The 24505-nt window shown below is 50.6% G+C and overlaps 1 protein-coding gene across 1 annotated transcript in view; it reads right to left on the reverse strand.

The window, feature by feature from the left end:
- Positions 1-6827: 6827 nt before the first annotated feature.
- The window catches only part of SMAD3 (SMAD family member 3), a 93447-nt gene continuing 75769 nt past the window's right edge, over positions 6828-24505 (reverse strand). Inside the window, exons 4-9 of the mRNA XM_060260218.1 lie at positions 22891-22965; positions 19075-19125; positions 17344-17556; positions 16565-16702; positions 12745-12889; positions 6828-6979 (exon numbers count right to left, since the gene is read on the reverse strand). Of these exons, the coding sequence (XP_060116201.1) occupies positions 6856-6979; positions 12745-12889; positions 16565-16702; positions 17344-17556; positions 19075-19125; positions 22891-22965 (746 nt within the window). The 3' untranslated portion in view covers positions 6828-6855. The remainder of the gene's footprint in view (positions 6980-12744; positions 12890-16564; positions 16703-17343; positions 17557-19074; positions 19126-22890; positions 22966-24505) is intronic.

The raw sequence follows: 24505 nt of genomic DNA on the forward strand, positions 1-24505 counted from the left end.
GGACTGGATGGGCCATTGGCCTGATCCGACATGGCTTCTCTTATGTTCTTATGACTGGGGCACTGATGCACTGTCTTTTTGGTGCTGGGGGGGGGGGCAACAGTGGGAGGGCTTCTGAGGTTCTGGCCCACCTGCTGGACCTCCTGATGGCCCCTGTGGTTTGGCCAGTGTGTGACAGTGCTGAACTGGATGGGCCATTGGCCTGATCGCACGCGACTTGTCTTGCGTTCTCCCAGAGAACAGCCCCATCCTCACTCAACCCAGCTGCCCACACGGGACGAGTATCGCTAGTCGGATCTGGCACAGTTTGCTGCTCTTCGAAGTCGAAAACAATGCCAGAAAAGTCGAGGGGAGATCATTTAAGAGTTTATTTAGAACGGACAAAAAAATAGAACTTGCATTTCACATAAGAAAGAGGGGCGCGGGTGTTACAATAATAGCAATAGGCTTAATAAGCTATATGACAAGTAAAAAAAAAGTTTCAATATACAGTTTTCAGGTATAAAACAGGGAAGTCAGATGCTGGATGCAAACAAACGGGACCGCAAGAGCCGCAGAGAAGTAGTCCACCCCCCCCCCTCCCCCAGACCAAAAGGTAAACCATCTTCCACCCCAAAGTCCAGGCTTCCGGGGCAGGGAGGCGTGAAATAGCTGCGGCCTCCCTCGAGTGAGTAGCTGCTATTTTGGGGGGAGAAAAAAAAAAATCTGACTGGGGGGAGGGTGAGAAAAGATTGGACTAAGGCATTTTATTCAGTCAACGGGTTGACTACAGCGTATCTTTCCCCTTAACAAGAGCTTGCTCTCAAAAACAATCATTTTCCCTGGAAGGGAAAGGCCACTATCTATGAGATCTGCCCCCATAGTTCTTGGTTGGGCTGGTTCATACTTAAAACGTCTCAAACACTGCTGCCCCCTTGAAGCACTGAGGGCAGTGGGCCAGCCGCCCCATATGTCAGCTATTAAGCGGGACGATGCTGCCCCTTTTCATGGGGATGGAAAGATCTCCACATTCAAGCGCCATCGAAAAAACAGCAGGGTGCCCATTAGCGGCATCTGGTGGATTCTACCAAGAGGTGTCAGTTATCCAGCCTATGATTGGGAGAAGGAAAAGGTTGATAGCTGGGCATGATCCGGCCACACTGAAAACATTTCCTCTCCCACTGACCTCAGCGGAAGGTGTTCTAAAGGAAGGTAGCTACGGTAATTCCGTCGGCAGCAGAGATGAACAGGAGATGGGGTGGCTCTCTTTAAGGACTAATAATTTTTTATTCTAGGACGAGCTCTGACAGGCTCTAGTCCCACCAAGAGAAGAGCTGGCCATATGCCATATATCCCTTGATAGCAGCAGGGCATCAAAGTGTTCTGCTCTCGCTGGGCTCTGCTCCCCATCTCCCAGTGTTTCTGTTTTGCTCTCTGAGTCCAGCTCCATTAAGTAGGTTTGTTTTTTTTAAAACTACTCCTTCCAAATGAAGCGGTTAGACCTTCCGGCCCGGAGTTGTTCTTTAGGCCAAAATGTAAAATATCTGAGTCTTCAGGTTACTTTAGGAAGCTACATAAATAAGGAAACATTAAAATAAGACTTTTCAAAATAATCAGCTACTGTATAAAGGGAGTAATAGTTTCTCACTCTATCCTAGAAGAGCGTTAACCTTCGGACCTGCCTGCCTCATTACCCGACTATGTGTTGGCCTTGAAGTTCCCATGATGCTTTGCTGTCAGCACTGCAAATAAAAACTGGCCGGGGGGGGAAGCAATGTAAAAACTTGCTGAGGATCAAATTCTTAATTCGTCGCTCCCTTTCACCGGCGAGTCTTGAGCCAGCCAGCTCCAAACTGCTTTTCCAGATCACCTTTCCTTCAGGTGTCCCCTTCGGGTTCGGACTCCCTGTTTCCAAAGCTTCCTCGCCTATTAGAGCTGCTAACAAAATCCAAAAGCCCCGGCCTCAATTTTACAATAAAGCAAGAAATGCAAAACACACACACGAACGAACGATGCAACTTGAGTCAATACATTAATTGATGAGACAAAAATGAAAACTTTTCACCGCAGTCCTTTTGAGGAAGGGTTTTTCAACATGGCTCTCTGGGCCCCCCCACCAGCAGCAGGACCAGAGGAAATGGATGAAGAGCCAAAGGTCCACCTCGTGGCTCTTGACAGCAACGGAAGAGTCCCTCCGAGGAAGGCCGTTAAAAAGAGATCTCGGAACAGCAGGGGCGAAGCGTATGATCTAAAGAAGCATATGCTTGTACTGCATAACAAAAGTCTGCAAAAAGAACCATTTTAAATGTTACGGGCGCACACATACCCTGTCACGCTTCCCGTCTGGAGGCAGAATTTCTCTTAGCCTCAGAACCTATTTTAAATTCCAGGCACCTGGGAAGTCACCGTAAACTGGAGAGGACCTCCACACGGGCAGGAGGGCAATTTCCCTCATCGTTCGCCACACCCGGCATCGAGGCCAAACGGTCCGACTCCCAGGCAGGCTTTGAGGCCTACAGCTTGAGAAGGTTGAGCCTGGCAAGCAGCGGGGATGGAAGGTATATGACGCAAGGGCCAAGCACGGGGTTCGTGTCAAGAAAAAATGGGATTCAAGCCTTCCAGGGGAATAGAGTAGTTTCACGGAACTTAGCTCTTCAGATGGCGCAGCAGTGGCTTGAAAGTGCGTGGCCTGATTTCTTAATGTGCCTGCTGAATGTCCGTATCAGTCCGAGGTCGGTATTGTCTGCTCAGACTGGCAGCAGCTCTCCAGAGTCTCAAGTGGAGATCTTTTACATCAGTGGCCCCCAACCTTTTTTGGCCCCAGGGACCGACCCCCAGGGCCAGCCTGCCCACCACAGCTGGCAGGATGGGGTGGGGCCGCCGAATTCGGAAGCTGCCGATATGCCTCCCCCTCCAATTTAAAGACCCTCACCAACCAGCGGGGGTCTTTAAATGAGTAGGAAGGCTGCAGCAGCCCTGCCTTTTCCGCCCACCCAGAACCCAGGCAAACGAAAGAGGCAGCGTGGCCTCGCTCTGAGGCTGCCTCCCCTGCAAGAGGAGGCAGCTTTGGAGAGAGGCCATGCCCGGCTCTTTCAGCCACCTGGATCCCTTGCTCTGAGGCTGCCCCCCACCCCCCCGTGCAACAGAGACAGCTTTGAAGTGAGGCCATGCTGCCTCTTTCGTCCCTCGCCTGGATGGTAGGGCTGCTCAGCCTTTCCTCCTCTGCTCTGCCTGAAGTGAGGTTGTGCTGCCTCTTTTGTCTGCCTGGGTCCCAGGCAGGTGAAAGAGGCAGTGTGGCACCTACGCCTGCTTTACACACAGGAAATTGCAAATCCAGATCTGGTCTGTACACTCTTGTTCCTCTTTTCACCACTAGCAGGAAGCCTTGCTAGGCGAACATACGTGAGGCTGCCGTAGACCGAGTCAGACCTTTGGTCTACCAAGGTCAGTATCATCTGCTCTGACTGGCAGCAGCTCCCCAGGGTCTCAGGAAGACCCTGTATTGCCTACGAACCCACTCTTGTCACCTGGAGATGCTGCCGGGGACTGAACCTGGGACCGTCTGCGTGTCAAGCCGATGCTCTACCGCTGAGTCACAGCGCCTCCTTGTGGTAGCAGGTCCCTTGGGCCCAGACACTCAGTGAAAACAAGCACGTGCTCATCTCATGCGCTAAGTGTGAATTCCCCCACGGAAATGAGAGCCACAAAAGAAAGCTTGTCTTGTGTGAAATGCCCACAAGAGGCTGGAAATAAAGGGGGAGGGCGATGCCCTTTCAGCAGGGCTTTTTTCTTTTGTAGCAGGAACTCCTTTGCATATTAAGCCACACACCCCTACTGTAGCCAATCCTCCAAGAGCTTACAGGGCTCTTTCTGCAGGGGCTGTTGGAAGCTCTTGGAGGAGTGGCTACATCAAGAGGGTGTGGCCTAATATGCAAAGAAGTTCCTGCTACAAGAAAAAGCCCTGCCCTCTAGGGGATTTTGAATGTCTGGTTGCATCACTGATTCTTTATGGGCCCCACTGGGTTTCCTTGCCAACGATGTCTTATCGGGCAAAGAAAGCAAAGTTTTTAAAGAGCAGAAAGGGAATTTCCCAGAATCAAACGCAGGAAGCACCTGGCCGCCCTACAACAATCCAGTGCTCTACTCCACCCCCAAACGCCCCCACCACAGCCTTGATGGAGTGCAACAACAGCTGTTCAGCTCAAATCAGACCCGCAGCTAGCGTCAAAACATTTTCATCTTAAGCAAATACAAAAATCTGCATGACCCCAATTCAAGGCTATTTTGGGAAAGCCGGTGAGGCGTTCTTTGAACGGGCTATTCTTGGGCCGCCGTAAATATTACAACGGAGCAGCGCACCATTTTCAAAACAACCGTACCGATGGTCCAGCCAGGTTCTTCCCCCTCCACAAACTGGCAAAAACATCAGCGGGCAGGAGTTCTAGTTCTTCTGGAGTATTCAAAGTTCATTTTCTCAGGGCAGAAGGCTTTTAAGGGTACGGCATGCAATTTACGTTGCCTTTTGACGGGGAGGGAGGGAATATTTCATACATCCGTGATCTTACATTAGCAAATAATAATAATGGAAGTTCACAAAGGAAAACACCTGTAATGAATCACAGAGCACAACAGTTTTCCTATAGCAAATACAACTGGTTTCCCCCACTTTCAGATATTTTTCATCGTCTCGGCAAACACCAATCCATCACCTTCCTCACTTCAATAACCTCCCCCCCCCACCCAAAAAAGCAGGTCGAGTTCCCTGTGGTTCTCACCTGCAGGCAGAACTTTTTTTGTAGCAGGAACTCCTTTGCATATTAGGCCACACACCCCTGATGTAGCCAATCCTCCTGGAGCTTACAGTAGGCCCTGTACTAAGATCCCTGTAAGCTATTGGAGGATTGCCTACATCAGGGAGGTGTGGCCTAATATGCAAAGGAGCGCCTGCTACAAAAACAGCCCTTCCTCCAAGGTGACCTTTTCTGTTTAAGTAATCATCCCTTGCACAATATTGGTCAAAGAATTGAATCTATTATGCAAAAACATATTAACTGGAATTTCAGTGGTCAAACATGTTGCAAATTATACCATGCTAGAACAGGCTAAGAATCTCTTTTAACGGGGTTTTAAACTGCTCTTGGAGTCATCCAGCAGTTGCCATAAGGTGTCTCCAAGGAAGTCCTCAGAAAAGTCCAGGCAGGTAGCCTGTAAGCCCTTCCGGAATTTGCTCAATCTTTTAGCAAAAGTCAAACACAGCGTTTGCCACACCCACCGTCTGACTAGCTGTTCTGGGCCAGTCTGAGAAGCCGGGAAAGAAAAGGTTTTGTCCTGCCGGTGAATCTGAATAAGCCCTGGATTTGAATCTGGAGAGGGGGGGAAGGCATTCTGGTTTTGAACACTGATCAGAATACTGACCACCGAAACAAGAATTTAAACCAGGCAGAAGGAATCCCTGTGGATTTGATTATGGGCCCTGACAGGGGACTAATTGTGCATATGTTGTGGATGACTCAACCTTGAAGACACACCATGTTTGCTTGGGAGAGGGAACCATTTGCTCCCGAGGGAGTTACAAGTCCGAGGAGTTGCTTGCAGGGCAACCGAAAGAGCCCCCCCGAATCACCCTCATGTCTGAAATCATCCCAGGTTTTTCTTTCTTTTGTAACCCCTTTCTGGTTGGCCTACCATCTAGTTGAGCCTCGGACACCCCTCTAAAGTAGGACCAGAGAAGTTTCCCCACCCTGAGAGTCCCCCCTTGCTGAGTTTTCAGAACTTTAAAGCGCACGATCCAGGAACTGCTACAGAGCCTTAGAACGGAGCGAGAGGCAAGATCCTACTTCCGTGACTCCAAAGGCAGAAGCGACACCAAAGCAAGCCGGAGGTAGTGTGGGTGACGGGCTTTAAGTGCGTGCGCCTGTGCTTTGGATCCATCCCATCACTGAGACCTGCCAATGGGGGAGACCGCTGCAACGACAAAGTAGCGTTTGTGCTTCGCAAGAAATGAGATATTCCTCCTCATGAGGAAACAGTTTAATTCCAACTCTTCCCCCTACCCGCCAACCTCTAATGGCTGTGGATTTTAATGGGGATGGGCACAAACCAGTTCACGTGCCAAAATTCGGCACGAATCTCAACCAGCCCAGGAAGGCGCCTTCCCTGAACATTTTACCAAACTTTTCTCCGGTTCAGTTTAGTTGTTCGGGCCTGTTAAACCTAACAGCTGAGTGGTGCAGGTCCACGAACCGAACCGGAACTTTCTGGTTCGTGCCCATCCCCAGATTTTAATCCAAGATGCTTTTCTTGCCGTACCGCAAGCCATCTAGCAGAGGTTGGCCAAACAGGAGGAAATGCAGACCCAGAAAGAATGTGACGTGTTTTAACCCTTTCCCGAGCTGCTCCCCCCCCTCCCCCCGCCCCTGTGGCAGGATGATCATAGTTAATGAGGCTGCTGTCAAACAAACTGGACAGGCAAGACTCCTAAAGCGTCAGACTTTGCAAAGGGCCAGGCGCTCTTCCCAAACTTGCTCTGCTCAAATGGAAGTCTGTTCCAAGTAGCTTGTTTGGCAAGATGTCTTCTACAACAATCCATATTGTGATGACCAAGAGTTGACACTTTGGGTAAGATCCGCCTCCTAGTGTTGAGGCAAAGGCGCTGTTCCAGTCCACGGCGAAGTTTCACGAAAGAAAACGGGTCCGAGGTCCGGAAGACTGCAGCCTCCCAGCATCACGACTGCTGGTTTTTCAGGGGCACGTAGATTGTTTTCCCTTTAGAACTAAGCGCGAGTCAGTTCTCGGCTATTAAGTCCTTTTGCCAGGATCTGAACACGGTTCTCCGTTGGAAAGTCTTGGGCTGCGGCCACAGCCATGGGCAGTCCTTTAAGACACGCTGGAGCAACGGATGTTGGGAGAACCCATCTGGGTCAGGACCTTATCCAGCCATTGCAGCGGGCCGTTCAGGTGGAGCTCGATCCAGCAGGGAGTGCTGGTGACCGTCTGGCGCCTGCGGACAAGGAAGAAGGAATCACTGCTGTGGCAAGAATGCAGAACCGTGCGGGCACAGACAAAAGACACCCGTGTTGATTTTAGACGACGGCGACATGGGATCTGTATCTCAGAGCAGCTCACAAGCTCCTTTACTTTCTTCTCCCACAACAAACACCCCGTGAGGTAGGCGGGGCTGAGAGAGTTCTCCCAGAAGCAGCCCATTGAAGGACAGCTCCGTGAGAGCTATGGCTGACCCAAGGCCATTCCAGCAGCTGTAAGTGGAAGAGTGGGGATTCAAACCCGGTTCTTCCAGATAAGAGTCCGCGCACTTAATCACCAATGTTCCTTCTAAGCTGCAAAGTCCTGTGAGCAAAAGTTCTACGTTGTGAGCTAAATGCATTAAAGTCGTGAGCTGCTGCATAAATTAGTGTGCACTGGACTCATCCTTCCTGAGTTAAGACAAAAATGTGTGAGCTGGAGGCTAAAAAATCTGTGAGCTAGCTCATGCTCACTCAGCTTAGAGGGAACACTGTTAACCACTACACGAAACCTGTGTGATTTCGGTGCGTCTTCGTCTACACCTCTGCTAAACCTGGGGAAAGAGCAAACCAGCGCAAGCTGAGAGCAGTTGAGCCACGTTCTGTGGCCTTTTAGGTCCTTCCCGGGCAAAAAAGAGAACCCGCCAGTTTGGTGTAGTGGTTAAGTGAGCGGACTCTTACCTGAGAGGACCGGGTTTGATTCCCCACTCCTGCTGGAATGGCCTTGAGCCAGCCAGAGCTTTCGCAGAGGTTGTCCTTGAAAGGGGAGCTTCTCTGAGAGCTCTCTCAGCCCCACCCACCTCACAGGGTGTCTGTTGTGGGGGGAGAAGATATAGGAGATTGTAAGCCGCTCTGAGACTCTGATTCAGAGAGAAGGGCAGGGTATAAATCTGCAGCCGTCTTCTTCAAAAGGATCAAAACCGGCTTTTCAAAATTGAAAAGGCGGGATTTCCCAGGACGTCAACTGCCACCTGTGCTGTCCAGCTGTTGAATCTGCACAGTCCTAAAGTTGTGTCTGCAGGTGTGCGTCAAGCCACCTTTCCTGGCTGCTGGCTGTACACTCCAGGGTTTCTGGTCATGCCAACGCAATCTATCCTGGTTGCTCTACAATCGTCAAAGAGCAGCGCCACACTGGTTGCCAAACTAGGAGGGGCGGGCTGTGCCCTGCCATAGGGTGGGGGAACTCCAGCCGCCGCGGTGACGTGGCCCTTCTTGCCTGACACACAGCCTCAAATAAGGGACAACTCAACGGACTGACGGAGACTATGCTCTGCACGGCACGCCGATACTAACGTGGCCTCATTTTTCCTCTGCACCGTTAAGTCATCTGGATCTTGTTAGGGGCTGTGGCCATCGGCCAACGCGAAAAACTGCCTAGGCGGGGGAGTGGGCCGATTTCAAGACAAAAAGGGGTTCCAAACATCTGGAGAAGTAGAGAAACAGCACAAAGTAACTCGAGAGCCCTCGGCTCCGGCTCATACCCCTGGGTTGCAAGCTGATCCCAGAAGCCCAATGGGCCCCTCTGAACGGAACCACGCGCTTCAAGGAAGAAAGGCTTAGGAAACCCTTTGCAAGCAGAGTCCAGCCGGAATAACACTCTCAACCCAGCTGGTAGAGTGCTGTCCTTTCACAGCCAACTTATGGGGAGACCCCGAGGGTTTTTCAAGGCAAAAGATGTTCAGAAGCGGTTCACCGTTGCCTGCCTCTGCGTCATGATTTTGGGCTTCCTTGGTGGTCTCCCAACCAGACACCAGCCAGGTTCAACCTTACTTATCTTCCGAGATCCGCTGAAATCGGGCTAGCCTGGACAAGCCAGTTCAGGGCACCAACCGTTTACTCCAGTGCCACTCTCTGTTATATTAATTTGGACACCCACATCAATGCTCCCCTGGCTATAAACCACCCCGCCCCTTGCTACACTTAAAGAATACACTCCTGAGGTGATGATAAAGAAGAAGAAGACTGCAGATTTATACCCACCCTTCTCTCTGAATCAGAGTCTCAGAGCGTCTTACAGTCTCCTATATCTTCTCCCCCAACAGACACCCTGTAAGGTGGGTGGGGCTGAGACAGCTCTCCCAGAAGCTGCCCTTTCAAGGACAACTCCTATGAGAGCTCTGGCTGACCCAAGGCCATTCCAGCAGGTGCAAGTGGAGGAGTGGGGAATCAAACCCGGTTCTCCCAGATAAGAGAGCTCTGGCTGACCCAAGGCCATTCCAGCAGGTGCAAATGGAGGAGTGGGGAATCAAACCTGGTTCTCCCAGATAAGAGAGCTATGGCTGATCCAAGGCCATTCCAGCAGGTGCAAGTGGAGGAGGGGGGAATCCAACCTGGTTCTCCCAGATAAGAGAGCTCTGGCTGACCCAAGGCCATTCCAGCAGCTGCAAGTGGAGCAGGGGGGAATCAAACCCGGTTCTCCCAGATAAGAGAGCTCTGGCTGACCCAAGGCCATTCCAGCAGGTGCAAGTGGAGGAGTGGGGAATCAAACCTGGTTCTCCCAGATAAGAGAGCTCTGGCTGACCCAAGGCCATTCCAGCAGCTGCAAGTGGAGGAGTGGGGAATCCAACCTGGTTCTCCCAGATAAGAGAGCTCTGGCTGACCCAAGGCCATTCCAGCAGGTGCAAGTGGAGGAGTGGGGAATCAAACCTGGTTCTCCCAGATAAGAGAGCTCTGGCTGACCCAAGGCCATTCCAGCAGGTGCAAGTGGAGGAGTGGGGAATCAAACCCAGTTCTCCCAGATAAGAGTCCACGCACTTAACCACTGCACCAAACTGGCTCTGAAGAAGAGCAACTACTGAAAAATCAAATCCCCAGATCCTCCCAATGGTCTCCAAACCTACTGGGAATTCAAGGCATGTCATGGCTGAGAGATGATCCCCTAATGAGCCAAGTCACCGAAGACTCCTCTGCCCTGTCATCATTTTGGACTCTGGTGTGTGTGTGGGGCGGGGGGGGGGGGTGGACGCTGCAGATCTTAGTGCCAACTGGGCTGCTGTGTCCCCACCCAGCATGTGCACGCGCACACAGAGTGCTGTAGGCACAACCAGCAGTATGCAAAAAACATACTCCTGTATTTTCTGGGTTTGGGAATATTGAACCTGAAAAATATCAGTGTGGTATTTAGATTCGGTAAATATTTGGGATTCCCAATTTTTTTCAGCGCCATTTTATCCTATGTTGACCATTATAGTCAGTGATTCCCAAATGAGATAATGGAGAATCGATCTGGGGCAGCTGTTTTCTGATATAGGGGAGGGACTGTGGCTAAGTGGTAGAGCATCTGCTTGGTAAGCAGAAGGTCCCAGGTTCAATCCCCGACATCTCCAACTAAAAAGGGTCCAGGCAAATAGGTGTGAAAAACCTCCACTTCAGACCCTGGAGAGCCGCTGCCAGTCTGAGTAGACAATACTGACTTTGATGGACCGAGGGTCTGATTCAGTATAAGGCAGCTTCAGATGTTCATATGTTCATCAAAGTTACAGCACAGCTGCCGGTGCCTCTCCTCAAAAACTCTCGAAGTTTAAAAAAAGACCAGGAGGTCCAAAGAAGGTGCCCTCATCCTCCATTAGTTTCAGTGGAGGGGTGGGGGGAGATGTTTAGGGATCAGGGTCCCTTTAAATGCTTTCTCCAAACCCTATGAGTGCCACAGTTGCATTTAAAGGGTTTGCAGTCCTTTTAAACACCTTCAAGCAGTGAAGTGACCTGGAAGGTGTTTAAAGGGACTGCAATCCCTTTAAACGCCCTTTGGTGTAGTGGTTAAGTGTGCGGACTCTTATCTGGGAGAACCGGGTTTGATTCCCCACTCCTCCACTTGCACCTGCTAGCATGGCCTTGGGTCAGCCATAGCATGGCCAGGTTGTCCTTGAAAGGGCAGCTGCTGTGAGAGCCCTCTCCAGCCCCACCCACCTCACAGGGTGTCTGTTGTGGGGAAGGAAGGTAAAGGAGATTGTGAGCCGCTCTGAGACTCTTCGGAGTGGAGGGCGGGATATAAATCCAATATCATCATCATCATCTTCTAAACTATCTGGCAGTCTCAAAAACTCCCCAGAATACTGGCCATTTTGGTACTTGAAAAATACCCCAAAAGAATAATAATAATTATTATTACGAAACAGCAGTATGTGTAGTATAACCAGCAGATCCTAAGATTGGTTTGGCAGCCAGAAGTTCTTGCTCTTTTAGCATTATGCACCACTGTGTTCTTGTACATCACCTAGAGCCCTGCGTCGGCCGGGATGAGGCGATTTCATAAATTTAATAACAATAATAGGTGGCAAGCTAAACTATTTTTTAACAAAAGGGAAAACTGTACAGAAGTAACAATTGTTAATACAAGTCTTGGCTTGCTGTTCTCTATTTTGAAACAAACAATTGGATCTCAGAATGATTAACCAAAAAACACTCAATGCCAGAATTTAACAAACAATTGGCAGGCTCAGAGACATTTTGGATCTGACCGTTTTGGATCTTCCTAATGGAAGACTGTTGGATCTCTGAGGCTCCGACTGCAGCCATCTGCGCAGCAGTTGTAAAAGCGGGAAAGTGCCCGAAGCGCTGATTTGAAGGAAATACTGGGTATTCAATCATTGAACTCAAGACTTTACCTAGTGTACTGCAGCCTGAAGAAAGCAAATGAAATGGATAGTTACCTAGGCTATCCATTGCTGCCGTTGCTGTAATATCAACCTTCTGAGCCTGCTCCGGCGGGGAGGGCGGGATATAAATAAAAATTATTATTATTATTATTATTATTCTATTGCAGTTCTGCCAATTGTTAAACTAATTGTTAAATTCTGGCATCGTGTGTTTTGTTAATAATGCTGAGATCAAACCTTCCTTGGAGGTTTTTCAACAGAGGCTAGAGGGCCATCTGACAGCAATGGAGATCCTGTGAATTTAGGGGGAGGGGTTTGTGAGTTTAGAGTGGTTCCTCAGTGGAACAGGCTTCCTCGGGAGGTGGTGGGGCTCTCCTTCCTTGGAGGTTTTTCAACAGAGGCTAGATGGCCACCTGACAGCAATGAGGATCCTGTGAATTTAGGGGGAGGGGTTTGTGAGTTTAGAGTGGTTCCTCAGTGGAACAGGCTTCCTCGGGAGGTGGTGGGGCTCTCCTTCCTTGGAGGTTTTTCAACAGAGGCTAGAGGGCCATCTGACAGCAATGGAGATCCTGTGAATTTAGGGGGAGGGGTTTGTGAGTTTAGAGCGATTCCTCAGTAGAACAGGCTTCCTCGGGAGGTGGTGGGCTCTCCTTCCTTGGAGGTTTTTCAACAGAGGCTAGATGGCCATCTGACAGCAATGAAGATCCTGTGAATTTAGGGGGAGTTATTTGTGAGTTTCCTGCATTGTGCAGGGGTTGGACTAGATGACCCTGGAGGTCCCTTCCAACTCTTCTTGGATTCTATAGAATAGCAAGCCAAGGCTTGTATTAACAATTGTTACTTCTATAGTTTTTTTTTCTTTTGTTACAATACCACTTTTCTATATAGTCATATTGTGCTTTTTTGTGAGACTCTTTTTTTAAGGCAAGACACAATTCAGAGGTGGTTTGCAGTTGCCTGCCTCTGTGTCCCGGCCCTGGTATTCCTTGAAGGTCACCATTCCAAATACTACCTGAGGCCGATCTCCTGCTTAGTTTCTAAGATCTGATGAGATCAGACTAGCCTGAGCTATGCAGGGTGGGGCTGGGTGCCTGAGAAGAGGCAGGAGCTACGATCCTCCCAGAGGCTTCTGGCCCAAAGGATCTGACCTGTATTCCGCCCCCCAGCCCTTGACGAAGCTCATTCGGATGGTGCACATTCTTGTGAGCTGATAGACAGCCTCAAAGCCCTGGTTGACGGACTGCGCCAAGAGTGCTGCAAACTCCTGGTTGTTGAAAATCTTCAGGTTGCAGCCTGTCAAAAGAGAGAAAGAACAACAAAAGGTCAGCGCATGGCTCTTCACTGTGCGCTCCGCCCTTTGGCATCACCCTACGATGGATGAGTTGTGAGAGAGCCCGTTTGGTGTAGTGGTGAAGTGCACAGACTCTTATCTGGGAGAACCAGGTTTTGATTCCCCACTCCTCCACTTGCAGCTGCTGGAATGGCCTTGGGTCAGCCAGAGCTCTCTCATCTGGGAGAACCAGGTTTTGATTCCCCACTCCTCCACTTGCAGCTGCTGGAATGGCCTTTGGTCAGCCAGAGCTCTCTCATCTGGGAGAACCAGGTTTTGATTCCCCACTCCTCCACTTGCAGCTGCTGGAATGGCCTTGGGTCAGCCATAGCTCTCTTATCTGGGAGAACCGGGTTTTGATTCCCCACTCTTCCACTTGCAGCTGCTGGAATGGCCTTGGGTCAGCCATCGCTCTCTTATCTGGGAGAACCAGGTTTTGATTCCCCACTCCTCCACTTGCAGCTGCTGGAATGGCCTTGGGTCAGTCATAACTCTCACAGGAGTTGTCCTTGAAAGGGCAGCTGCTGTAAGAGCTCTCTCAGGCCCACCCACCTCACAGGGTATCTGTTGTGTGTGTGAGGGGGAGGTAAAGGAGATTGTGTGCCGCTCTGGGACTCTGAGATTCAGAGTATAGGGCGCGATATAAATCCAATATCATCTTCTAATGTGGTCCAAAAACATTACAGTGTGACTTTCATGAACTTGAATGCCTCTTGCACACACAGACAGAATCAAAAGTTCCCTGAACACAAAGGACATTCTTTGTACAAAAAATGAAAGGCTTGTAAAAGGCAGAAGATAAGCAGGGCGGGGTGTATGCTGTGATTCTGGATTTCCCAGGACATATTTAGGGTCATGGCCTCCCACACGTATTTCAGAGAACCAGACAGTTCGTTGCAGTTCCTCAGTAAGAAGAAAATATTGGGTTTGTATGGTGCTTTTCAAAAGCAAGAGGATCAGGAGGGGGCAAAAAGGAGAAGCTGAAGTTGTGGCCTTAAAAAAAAAATTCTCCAAAGAAAATTCTGGATATATTAATGTCAACAGGATTCGCGGGAACAACGTTGGAGTCCAGTGACACTTTTAAGAACAACCAAGTTTTATTCTGGGTCAAAGCATTCATGTACATGCACACTGGTTCAGATACTGTTAGGCAAGGGGTGGCCAAACGGTGGCTCAGGAGCCACACGTGGCTCTTTCACACACATTGTATTCCTCTTGAAACTTCCACCCCTCCATAACCCGACTTGGAGAAGGCATTTGTCTCTTTAAATCACTTTTCCAAGCCAGCCAGTGGCTTAGAGAATACATTTAAAATTAAAGTTGCTTTCTTTCCACCTCTCCCTCCCCATCTATTTTCCTTCCTTGGGTCCCAAACATCTGACATACATGTCTTGTGGCTCTCAAACATCTGATGTTTATTCTACGTGGCTCTTACGTTAAGCAAGTCTGGCCACTCTCAGGTTAAGGAGTCATTTGGAGACGTAAGAACACTAAGAGCAGCCCTGGGGGATCCAACCAGTGGTCCATCTACTGCAGCATCCTCTTTCACATAATGGCCAGCCAGTTGCTGTGGAGGACCAACAAAGAAACCCTAAGAAGAATCCTGCTGGATCAGACCAGTGAGAGTACATCTAGTCCAGCCTCCTGTCTCACCCAGTGGCCAACCAGTTCCTCTGGAGGGCCAGCAACAGGGCAGAGAGGCCGAGGCCTTCATCTGAACATCAGAAGAGAAGTGCTGGATCAAACCAGTGGTCCATCTAGCCCAGCCTCCTGTCTCACACAAGGGCCAACCAGTTCTTCTGGAGGGCCAACAACAGGGCAGAGAGGCCAAGGCCTTCCTCTGAGAAGAAAAACATTGGAAGAGCCCTGATGGATCAGACCAGTGAGGGTCCATCTAGTCCAGCCTCCTGTCTCACACAGTGGCCAGCCAGTTCCTCTGGGGGGCCAACAACAGGGCAGAGAGGCCGATGCCTTCCCCTGAGAAGAACATCAGAAGAGCCCTGCTGGGTCAGACCAGGGAGGGTCCATCTAGTCCAGCCTCCTGTCTCACACAGTGGCCAGCCAGTTCCTCCGGAGGGCCAACAACAGGGCAGAGAGGCTGAGGCCTTCCCCTGAGAAGAATATCAGAAGAGCCCTGCTGGATCAGACCAGTGAGGGTCCATCTAGTCCAGCCTCCTGTCTCACACAGTGGCCAACCAGTTCCTCTGGAGGGCCAACAACAGGGCAGAGAGGCCGAGGCCTTCCCTGAGAAGAGCATCAGAAGAGGCCAGGTGGATCAGACCAGTGAGGGTCCATCCAGTCCAGCCTCCTGTCTCACACAGTGGCCAGCCAGTTCCTCTGGAGGGCCAACAACAGGGCAGAGAGGCTGAGGCCTTCCCCTGAGAAGAATATCAGAAGAGCCCTGCTGGATCAGACCAGTGAGGGTCCATCTAGTCCATCCTCCTGTCTCACACAGTGGCCAACCAGTTCCTCTGGAGGGCCAAAAACAGGACATAGAGGCTGAGGCCTTCCCCTGAGAAGAGCATCAGAAGAGTCCTGCTGGATCAGACCAGTGAGGGTCCACCTAGTCCAGCCTCCTGTCTCACAAACAGGGAAAAGGACGGGCAGGAAGGGAAGCCAACCCAGATGGGAACCATCATCGTCCTCAACCATAGGCCTGACAGAAGTCCTTTTCTCCCTTTCTCTCAACACAAGAACTCGTGGGCACTCAATGAAATTGCAGAGCAGTTGGGTTAGAACTGATTAAAAAAAAGTCCTTCTTCACCTAAAGGGTGATTAACACATGAAATTTACTGCCACAGGCGGTGGTGGCGGCTACAAGCATAGACAGCTTCAAGAGGGGATTGGATCAACATCTGGAGCAGAGGTCCACCAGTGGGTATTAGCCACAGTGTATTGTTGGAACTCTCTGTCTGGGGCAGGGATGCTAGTCTTGGTGCTTGTGGGGGGTAACAGTGGGAGGGGCTTCTAGTGTCCTGACCCCACTGATGGACTTCCTGATGACACCTGGGGTTTTTTTTTTGCCATTTTGTGACACAGAGTGTTGAACTGGATGGGCCATTGGCCTGATCCAACATGGCTTCTCTTATGTTCTTATGTGACACAGAGTGTTGGACTGGATGGGCCACTGGCCTGATCCAATATGGCTTCTCTTATGTTCTTATGTGACACAGAGCGTTGGACTGGATGGGCCACTGGCCTGACCCAACATGCCTTCTCTTATGTTCTTATGTGACACAGAGCGTTGGACTGGATGGGCCACTGGCCTGATCTAACATGGCTTCTCTTATGTTCTTATGTGACACAGAGCGTTGGACAGGATGGGCCACTGGCCTGATCCAACATGGCTTCTCTTATGTTCTTATGTGACACAGAGTGTTGGACTGGATGGGCCATTGGCCTGATCCAACATGGCTTCTCTTAGGTTCTTAACATCTCTGTCTTACAGGCCCTGTGGAACTATATCAAATCCCAAAAGGCCTGGATCTCACTCAACACAGTTGAAAAAGCCCGGGTTGAAAAAAGCCTTGGCTCTGGTTGAAGACAGCTGGACACTTTTTTGTTCCCACAACAGCACAGCACAGACGAAAAGGAGACTACCAAACACAGGCCTGCCTCGTGCAAGAAGGAAGAGTTACCTGGCGGAATCTTGCACACGGTGGCCGGGTGCCAGCCGTAGCGCTGGTTGCAGTTCGGAGACTGGACGAAAATGGCGCTGTCGCTGAGGCACTCTGCAAACACCTCCCCGCCGATGTAATACAGCCTCACTCCTCTGCCTTGAAGACAAAAGGCACGGGCCTCAGCCGAGTCGGCAAAGCTTATGGAACTCTCAGACACACGACGTTGCCTTATAGCGAACCCCTGGTCTACTGCAATTAGGCTCGTGTTCAAGGACTGCAAGCCAATCTTGGGCCTGCCTATCTGTGGGGCCGCCTTTCTCCAAATGTTTCCCAGAGAGCACCGCGCTCAGAAACACAAAATCTGTTATCTATCCCCAGACCAAGGGAGGCCAGACAGTGCTCCACACGGGCCAGGACCTTCTCAGTGACAGCACCAACGATGTAGAATGCCCTCCCTGAGGCCATAAGGGCCGTGCGGGATCTCTCCCAATTCCGCAGGGCCTGTCAAACCCTTTAATATCTAACAGGAGAGGACTGCCACTCTGCATTGCTGAGTGACGTCATTTATGAGGCATTATATCCACCGCAAGGTCACCGTCAGAAGACAGTTACAATCCCACCTTTGAGTAGCACCATGGCATGTCTTTTAACTGTTAATGTTTCTTGTTTTAAATTGTAATTTTAAATGGTGTGTTGATTGACTGTTAGCCACCCTGAGTCCGCTTGCGGAGAGGGTGGGATAGAGAACTAAAGTAATAAATAATAAATAAATCTCATCCCGCTGTCCCGCAAGGTACCAATGTGCCTCCGGGTGAGTTCCACCGCCGCGTTGCGGTTCACGTTTGACAGCAAGCCAAGGCAGAAGCGCTCCGAATTGGAAGGGTCAGTGAAGCCGTCCACGGTCATCGAGGGCTGAGAGGCGTGGAAGGTTTCCCCGACTCGTTGGTTGAGCTCGTAGTAGGAGATGGAGCACCAGAAAGCAGGCTCGCAGTAAGTGACGGGCTGCAGGTCTGCGGAGGAAGAAAAGCAGCAAGATCTTATTCGGCTGAAGCGCAATCTGTATTGTTGCCTCAAGCTGGCACAGCTTTCATAGAATCACAGAGTTGGAAGGGACCTCCAGGGTCATCTAGTCCAACCCCCTGCACAATGCAGGAACTTCACAAATACCTCCCACTAAATTCACAGGACCAGTATTGTTGTCAGATGGCCATCTAGCCTCTGTTTAAAAACCTCCAAGAAAGGAGAGCCCACCGCCTCCCGAGGAAGCCTGTTCCACTGAGGTACGGCTCTAACGGTCAGGAAGTTCTTCTTGATGTTGAGCCGGAAACTCTTTTGATTTAATTTCAACCCATTGGTTCTGGTCCTACTTTCTGGGGCCACAGAAAACAATTCCACCCCATCCTCTCTAGGGCAGCCCTTCAAGTACTTGAAGATGGTGATCCTTTCACCTCTCAGCCGCCTCCTCTTCCAGGCTAAACATGCCCAGCTCCTTCAACCTTTCCTCATAGGACTTGGTCTCCAGACCTCTCACCATCTTCGTCGCCCTCCTCTGAACCCCTTCCAGCTTGTCTATATCCTTCCTAAAATGTGGGCCCAAAACTGAACACAGTACTCCGGGTGAGGTCTTACCAGAGCAGAGTAAAGCGATACTAACATTTCACGTGATCTGGACACAAGACTTCTGTTTTGATATCAGTTTCAAAAATGCATTCCAAAGTCAGCATCTCTATCCTTCCTTACAAAGTTCTTCCTATTGTAGGGCTCACAAGAGAAATTATCTGAGCCAAAAGATGACCTTTCACTTCCCCTCTTTCAGAGAAACTGGACCATTTTCAAACATCCTATTGGCTCGGTTGGAACATGTCATTACATCACAGTAGCCCAGCCAGACACTGTCATGGGCTTTGCTGTCACAAAACTCCTTCACGTACTACAACACAGAGGACTCCAGTGTCCCACTCCCATCCTGTGTGCAGCTTTAGCCGTAAAGGTTCTAAGTCCTGCGGCATGAGAGAGGTAATCAAACACACAGAGCTCCGGCAGCATGCAAAATGAGCCAGATGTCCATGTTCTACAACCTGGGTGGCCAAACTGCAGCTCGGGAGCCACACGGGGCTCTTTCACACATATTGTGTGGCTCTCGACGTCCCCACAGCTCCCACTGGCCAGCTTAAATCACTTCTCCAAGTCAAACCAGTCAGCAACTTGGGAGAATGCACTTCAATTTAAAGTTGCTTTCTTCCCATCTCTCCCTCCCCCATCTCTTTGCTTGCCTGCCTGCCTTCTTTCCTTCCTTCTCCCCTTCCTCCTTCCTGCCTTGTGGTTCTCAAACATCTGATGTTCACGTCTTGTGGCTCTCAAACATCTGACACTTATTCTACGTGGCTCTTTGTGTTAAGCAAGTTTGGCCAAGCCCTGTTCTACCCCCGCGTATATTTCTGGGATGCCTCTGTGAAGCCAGCTTCCCCCAGGCCTAAGAATGGCACCGTCTGCCCCTTCAGGCATCTCCCAATGGAGCCTGTCCTCACCCAGATTGTTGTGTGCAGGGGACATCGGGTTCGGAGACAGATTCGGAGAGCCTAAAGAAAACAAGTAGGAGGAATAGTTAGGCAAGCAGAGAGAGAGAGAGCACAAAACCCACGCTATTTTAGAAGCTGATCTCATTCGCCCACAATAATCGCTGAAGGCGGCTCTCCACTGCGTCCATTTTACAGCAAAGGAGTGGAGGCCGAGAAGCAGCAGTTCTTCCGGAGCCACCCTGGGTGTCCCCAGGCTGAGCTGGCATCTCAGCGTCATGGAGAACTCCGCTAGCTCTCTGGCACCAGCTCCATCAAAGCGAGCGACCTCGTCTTTCTCCTCCACCAGGTTACTGCAGCCTCGGTGCAGGAGAACTTCCAGAGGACTGTCCCTTAAGCCTTGCAGCCCAAAGCACATCGAGCAGTCGTGCTGGGCACTTTGCAGTTGGGTGCTTTACTTTACAGGGCACTTTAGCAAGCACTTTACAGCTCAGTCAGAAAGATAACACTTTCCCACTTGACTTGTGTAGTTGACTGTTTTTTGTACAATACAGACCTTGCTAACACGCACACACGTGGACTGCTTTATACCCTCGGTCCATCCAGGTCAGCCTTGTCTTCTCAGGCTGGCAGCAGCTTTCCAGGGTCCCAGACTGAGGTCTTTCACATGGAGATGTCTGCCCCTGAGCCACGAGCCCTCCCCAACATGCACATGAAGCTGCCTCCTACTGAGTCAGACCCTTGGTCCACAAGGTCAGTGGTGCCTACTCAGACTGGCAGCAGCTTTCCAGGGACTCTGGCAGAAGTCTTTCCCATCACCTCCTGCCTGGTTCTTTCAACTGGAGTTGCCGGGGATTGAACTTGGGACCTTCTGCATGCCGAGCAGAGGCTCTGCCACTGAGCCACGGCCCCACTTGAAAGCCCAAGAGCACCAAATCAAGCTTCTTACTGCAATTAAGTGTAAGCCTGTCATCTGTTTACCTGTACGAGGACCTGTCTACCTTAGGGACCGCCTCTCCCCATATGAACCCCAAAGAGTACTGAGGTCAGCAGGGAAGAACCTGCTGACTATCCCCTGGCCAAAGGAGGTAAGACTCCAGAGCACTTGTACTCGGGCTTTTTCTGTCATGGCCCCACAGCTCTGGAACCAGCTCCCACAAGAAATGCGGGCCCTGCGGGACTTTGAACAGTTCCGCAGGGCCTGCAAGACCATCCTGTTCCAGACGGCCTTCACCTGCTGAAACTACTAAACTACCAGTAAACTTGCCAGTGATTGTAGCACAAAGTATTAATGTTTTTAGAATTTTAACGGATTTTAATCAACTGTAATTATTTGTTATTTATTGTATATTGTATGTAATGAGTTTTTGCTGTTAGCCGCCCTGAGCCGCTTGGTCGGGGAAGAAGAAGAAGAAGATATTGGATTTATATCCCGCCCTCCACTCCGAAGAGTCTCAGAGCGGCGGGATATAAATAAAATGTGACTGACTGTGACCGACTGACTGTACAACCTGCTATACTTTTTTGTTTAACCAGGAACTATTGCAAGTTGGGAAATAAAGGAGATGGGCAGGCGGAAGAACGGTGATGGGATTCACCTTCCCTCTCTCAGTAGCCACCGATAACTTCTACACAATTAGCAGACATAATTGCAGTATTCACATATCTTTTAACACGATTCATTAAACCATGTCTGGGCATTTAGAGCTTTTTTTGTTCAAAAAAGGGTTCCAACTTGTACCTGGTGTGCATCAACCACACATGAACGAATCCTCAGAGCGTATGCAAGAGGTTTTCACCACCTTGGGTTTTTTTTTTTTTTTGTAATTTTTAAAAATTATCTTACAAGCATTTCTATTTTTAAATGGCCTGAGAATGTCTGGAGTTTAAAGAAAAGGGAGGGAGAAGTAATGCCGCTTTGCGCATCGTTGCGGCACTCTGAGAATATACATCCCAAGCCAACGCAAAGCCAAGTAAATTATATCCCCCAACGTTGACCACATTACCAATAATTGCACATGCTGAAAATGTATTTTCAACGAGGGCCGTGCATTGGGCCCACCAAAAATCCCACGCCGGCCTTTTCCCACCTGTGTCATTGTGGTGAAAGATGGTAAATCCGTCATTTCTTGTTTTAGAATCCCACATACATTCTTTGGCTCCAGCAAGGCCTTTTGGAGACTGGCATTTGCATCTGAGAAAGCCTTCCCATTTTAGGGTCCCGTTAAACACTTCTTGCTCTAGAAAGACCAGGACCCGCTAGCCTTATGCCACTCTCGCTCTCCTCTTCTCTGCGGGGCTTCTGTCAGATTTCACGCTCTCTGCCCCGGGGCTGCGACTTGCTCTGCCTCTTTCGCACAGCAAGCAAGATCCTCTAAAAGCCAGTTGCTGTTCGCCGCGCAAAAAAGGCAGAGCAAGTTGCAGCCCCGGGGCAGAGTGTGTGAAATTCGATGAAAGCCCCACAGAGAAGAGAAGAAGAAAAAGATATTGGATTTATATCCCGCCCTCCACTCCGAAGAGTCTCAGAGCGGCTCACAATCTCCTTTCCCTTCCTCCCTCACAACAGACACCCTGTGAGGTGGGTGGGGCTGAGATGACTCTCACAGCAGCTGCCCTTTCAAGGACAGAGTCTCAGAGCCACTCACAATCTCCTTTACCTTCCTCCCCCACAACAGACACCCTGTGAGGTGGGTGGGGCTGAGATGACTCACAGCAGCTGCCCTTTCAAGGACAGAGTCTCAGAGCCACTCACAATCTCCTTTACCTTCCCCCCCAACAACCGACACCCTGTGAGGTGGGTGGGGCTGAGAGGGCTCCCACAGCAGCTGCCCTTTCAAGGACAGAGTCTCAGAACCACTCACAATCTCCTTTACCTTCCCCCCCACAACAGACACCTTGTGAAGTGGGTGGGGCTGAGAGGGCTCTCACAGCAGCTGCCCTTCCAAGGACAACCTCTGCCAGAGCTACCCAAGGCCCAGCAGCTGCAAGTGGAGGAGGGGGGAATCAAACCCGGTTCTCCCAGATAAGGGTCTGCATACTTCACCACTACACCAGACTGGCTCTCCGTGTGAGAGCGGCATAGGGCTAGTGGGGAATCGGTCTAAGAGTCCAGGAGCACCTTAAAGACTAACAAAATTTCTGGCAGGGTATGAGCTTTCATCAGTTAGAACTCTCTTCTTCAGATAACTGAGCCGTGACTCACGAAAGCTCCTCCTTTGCTACAGATTTGGTTAGTCTTTAAGGTGCTTTTTTTCTGCTGTTAAAAAGGTAAGTCCCCTGTGCAAGTACTGAGTCGTTACCAACCCATGGGGTGACGTCACATCATGATGTTTTCTTGGGAGGAATTGCTGTTGCAAGGTGGTTTGCCCTTGCCTTCCCCAGTCATCTCCACTTTCCCTCCAGCCAGCTGGGTGCTCATTTTACCCACCTCGGAAGGATGGAAGGCTGAGTCAACCTGGAGCCGGCTACCTGAACTCAGCTTCCACCGGGATCGAACTCAGGTTGTGAACAGAGGGCTTCGACTGCAGTACTGCAGCTTAACACTCTGTGCCACGGGGCTCATTTTTCTACCGCTACAGACGGACTAAGGCCATCTTGAAATAACGTCTTGATCTGATTTTGCTTTAGCCCAGCCCCACCCTCGCCCCCACTTTTAGCTGCCACGGAACAAGGAGACGGGCAAACAGAAATGTTAAGATCTGAGCAAGCGAAGAAGCGGCAGACCAAGGGCCACAGGAGTGGGATCCTCAGTGAGAGTCCCTCTCTTTAGGGAGGTGGCCCGTCCACAAGAAGAGCGACCGCCACAATTCCAACAATGCCGCTTCCTACCTGCATCCATACTGTGGTTCATCTGGTGGTCGCTGGTTTCGCCATCTTCGCTCAAGTAGCCCGGCGGCGGGGTCTCTGCAAACGACAGGAAAGGACACGCGTTATCACCACACCCGAATAAAATCCGAAGCTTTAGAAACGACCGACACAATCTTATTCCATGAACACATGAAGCCTCCTTATATCGAATCAGACCATTGGTCAATCAAGGTCAATACTGTCTACCGGCAGCAGCTCTCCAGGGTCTCAGGCAGGGGTCTTTCACATTGTCTGCTGCCTGTTCTTTTTACTTGGGAGACGCCAGGGGGTGAACCGTGCGCACGCCAAGCAAATACTCTACCACTGAGCCGCAGCTTCACCCCTCCAACATCTAACTTTCCAAAGGGCTGCCTCTTAACAACCGGCCGTTAGAGCAGTTCCTCAGCGGAACAGGCTTCCTCGGGAGGCGGTGGCCTCTCCTTTTGAACAGAGGCTAGATGGCCACCTGACAGCAATGCTGATTCTGTGAACCTCAGTAGATCATGAGAGGGAGGGCAGAAAGGGTTGCACCAGTGCTTCGTTCCCATGGCGCCTTCTGACACGCCCAGAGAAATGGTGTTTGCCCCTTGGGGGTCAGAAAGCAATTTTTTCTCCAGGCCAGTTTTGCCTGAGATTCCGAGTGCAGGGCAGGATATGAAGCCAATGTCTTTTCATTATACCCAGAAAGACTCAGAGAAAGGGGGTGCATTCATAGAGAGGAATATACCTCTGGAAGAACTGGACAGAGTCCCCTTTACAGAGGAATACTTCTCTGGAGATTCAACTGCCTGCACCTTCTCTACTCTACACCGAAGCAAAGCTCAGACAGAGCAAGAGGCAAATCCCACCCCTGCCTCCCCAGAAACAGCGAGGCAGACAGTCCAGAAGTGAAGTTTTTTAGCGCATGAGAGCCAGTTTGGTGTAGTGGCGAAGTGTACGGACTCTTATCTGAGAGAACCGGCTTTGATTCCCCACTCCTCCGCTTGTACCTGCTGGAATGGCCTTGGGTCAGCCAGAGCTCTCTTATCTGGGAGAACCGGGTTTGATTCCCCCTCCTCCACTTGCAGCTGCTGGAGTGGCCTTGGGTCAGCCAGAGCTCTCTTATCTGGGAGAACCAGGTTTGATTCCCCACTCCTCCACTTGCACCTGCTGGAATGGCCTTGGGGCAGCCATAGTGGTGAAGTGAGCGGACTCTTATATGGGAGAACCGGGTTTGATTCCCCACTCCTCCACTTGCACCTGCTTGAATGGCCTTGGGTCAGCCAGAGCTCTCTTATCTGGGAGAACCAGCTTTGATTCCCCACTCCTCCACTTGCAGCTGCTGGAATGGCCTTGGGTCAGCCAGAGCTCTCTCATCTGGGAGAACCAGGTTTGATTCCCCACTCCTCCACTTGCACCTGCTGGAATGGCCTTGGGTCAGCCATAGCTCTGGCAGAGGTTGTCCTTGAAAGGGCAGCTGCTGTGAGAGCCCTCTCAGCCCACCCACCTCACAGGGTGTCTGTTGTGGGGGGAGGAAGGGAAAGGAGATTGTGAGCTGCTCTGAGACTCTGAGTGGAGGGTGGAATACAAATCCAATATCATCGTTTTGTTGGGGGTC

Source organism: Heteronotia binoei, chromosome 19 (assembly GCF_032191835.1).
Source record: "Heteronotia binoei isolate CCM8104 ecotype False Entrance Well chromosome 19, APGP_CSIRO_Hbin_v1, whole genome shotgun sequence".
In the NCBI taxonomy this organism is placed as follows: Eukaryota; Metazoa; Chordata; class Lepidosauria; order Squamata; family Gekkonidae; genus Heteronotia; species Heteronotia binoei.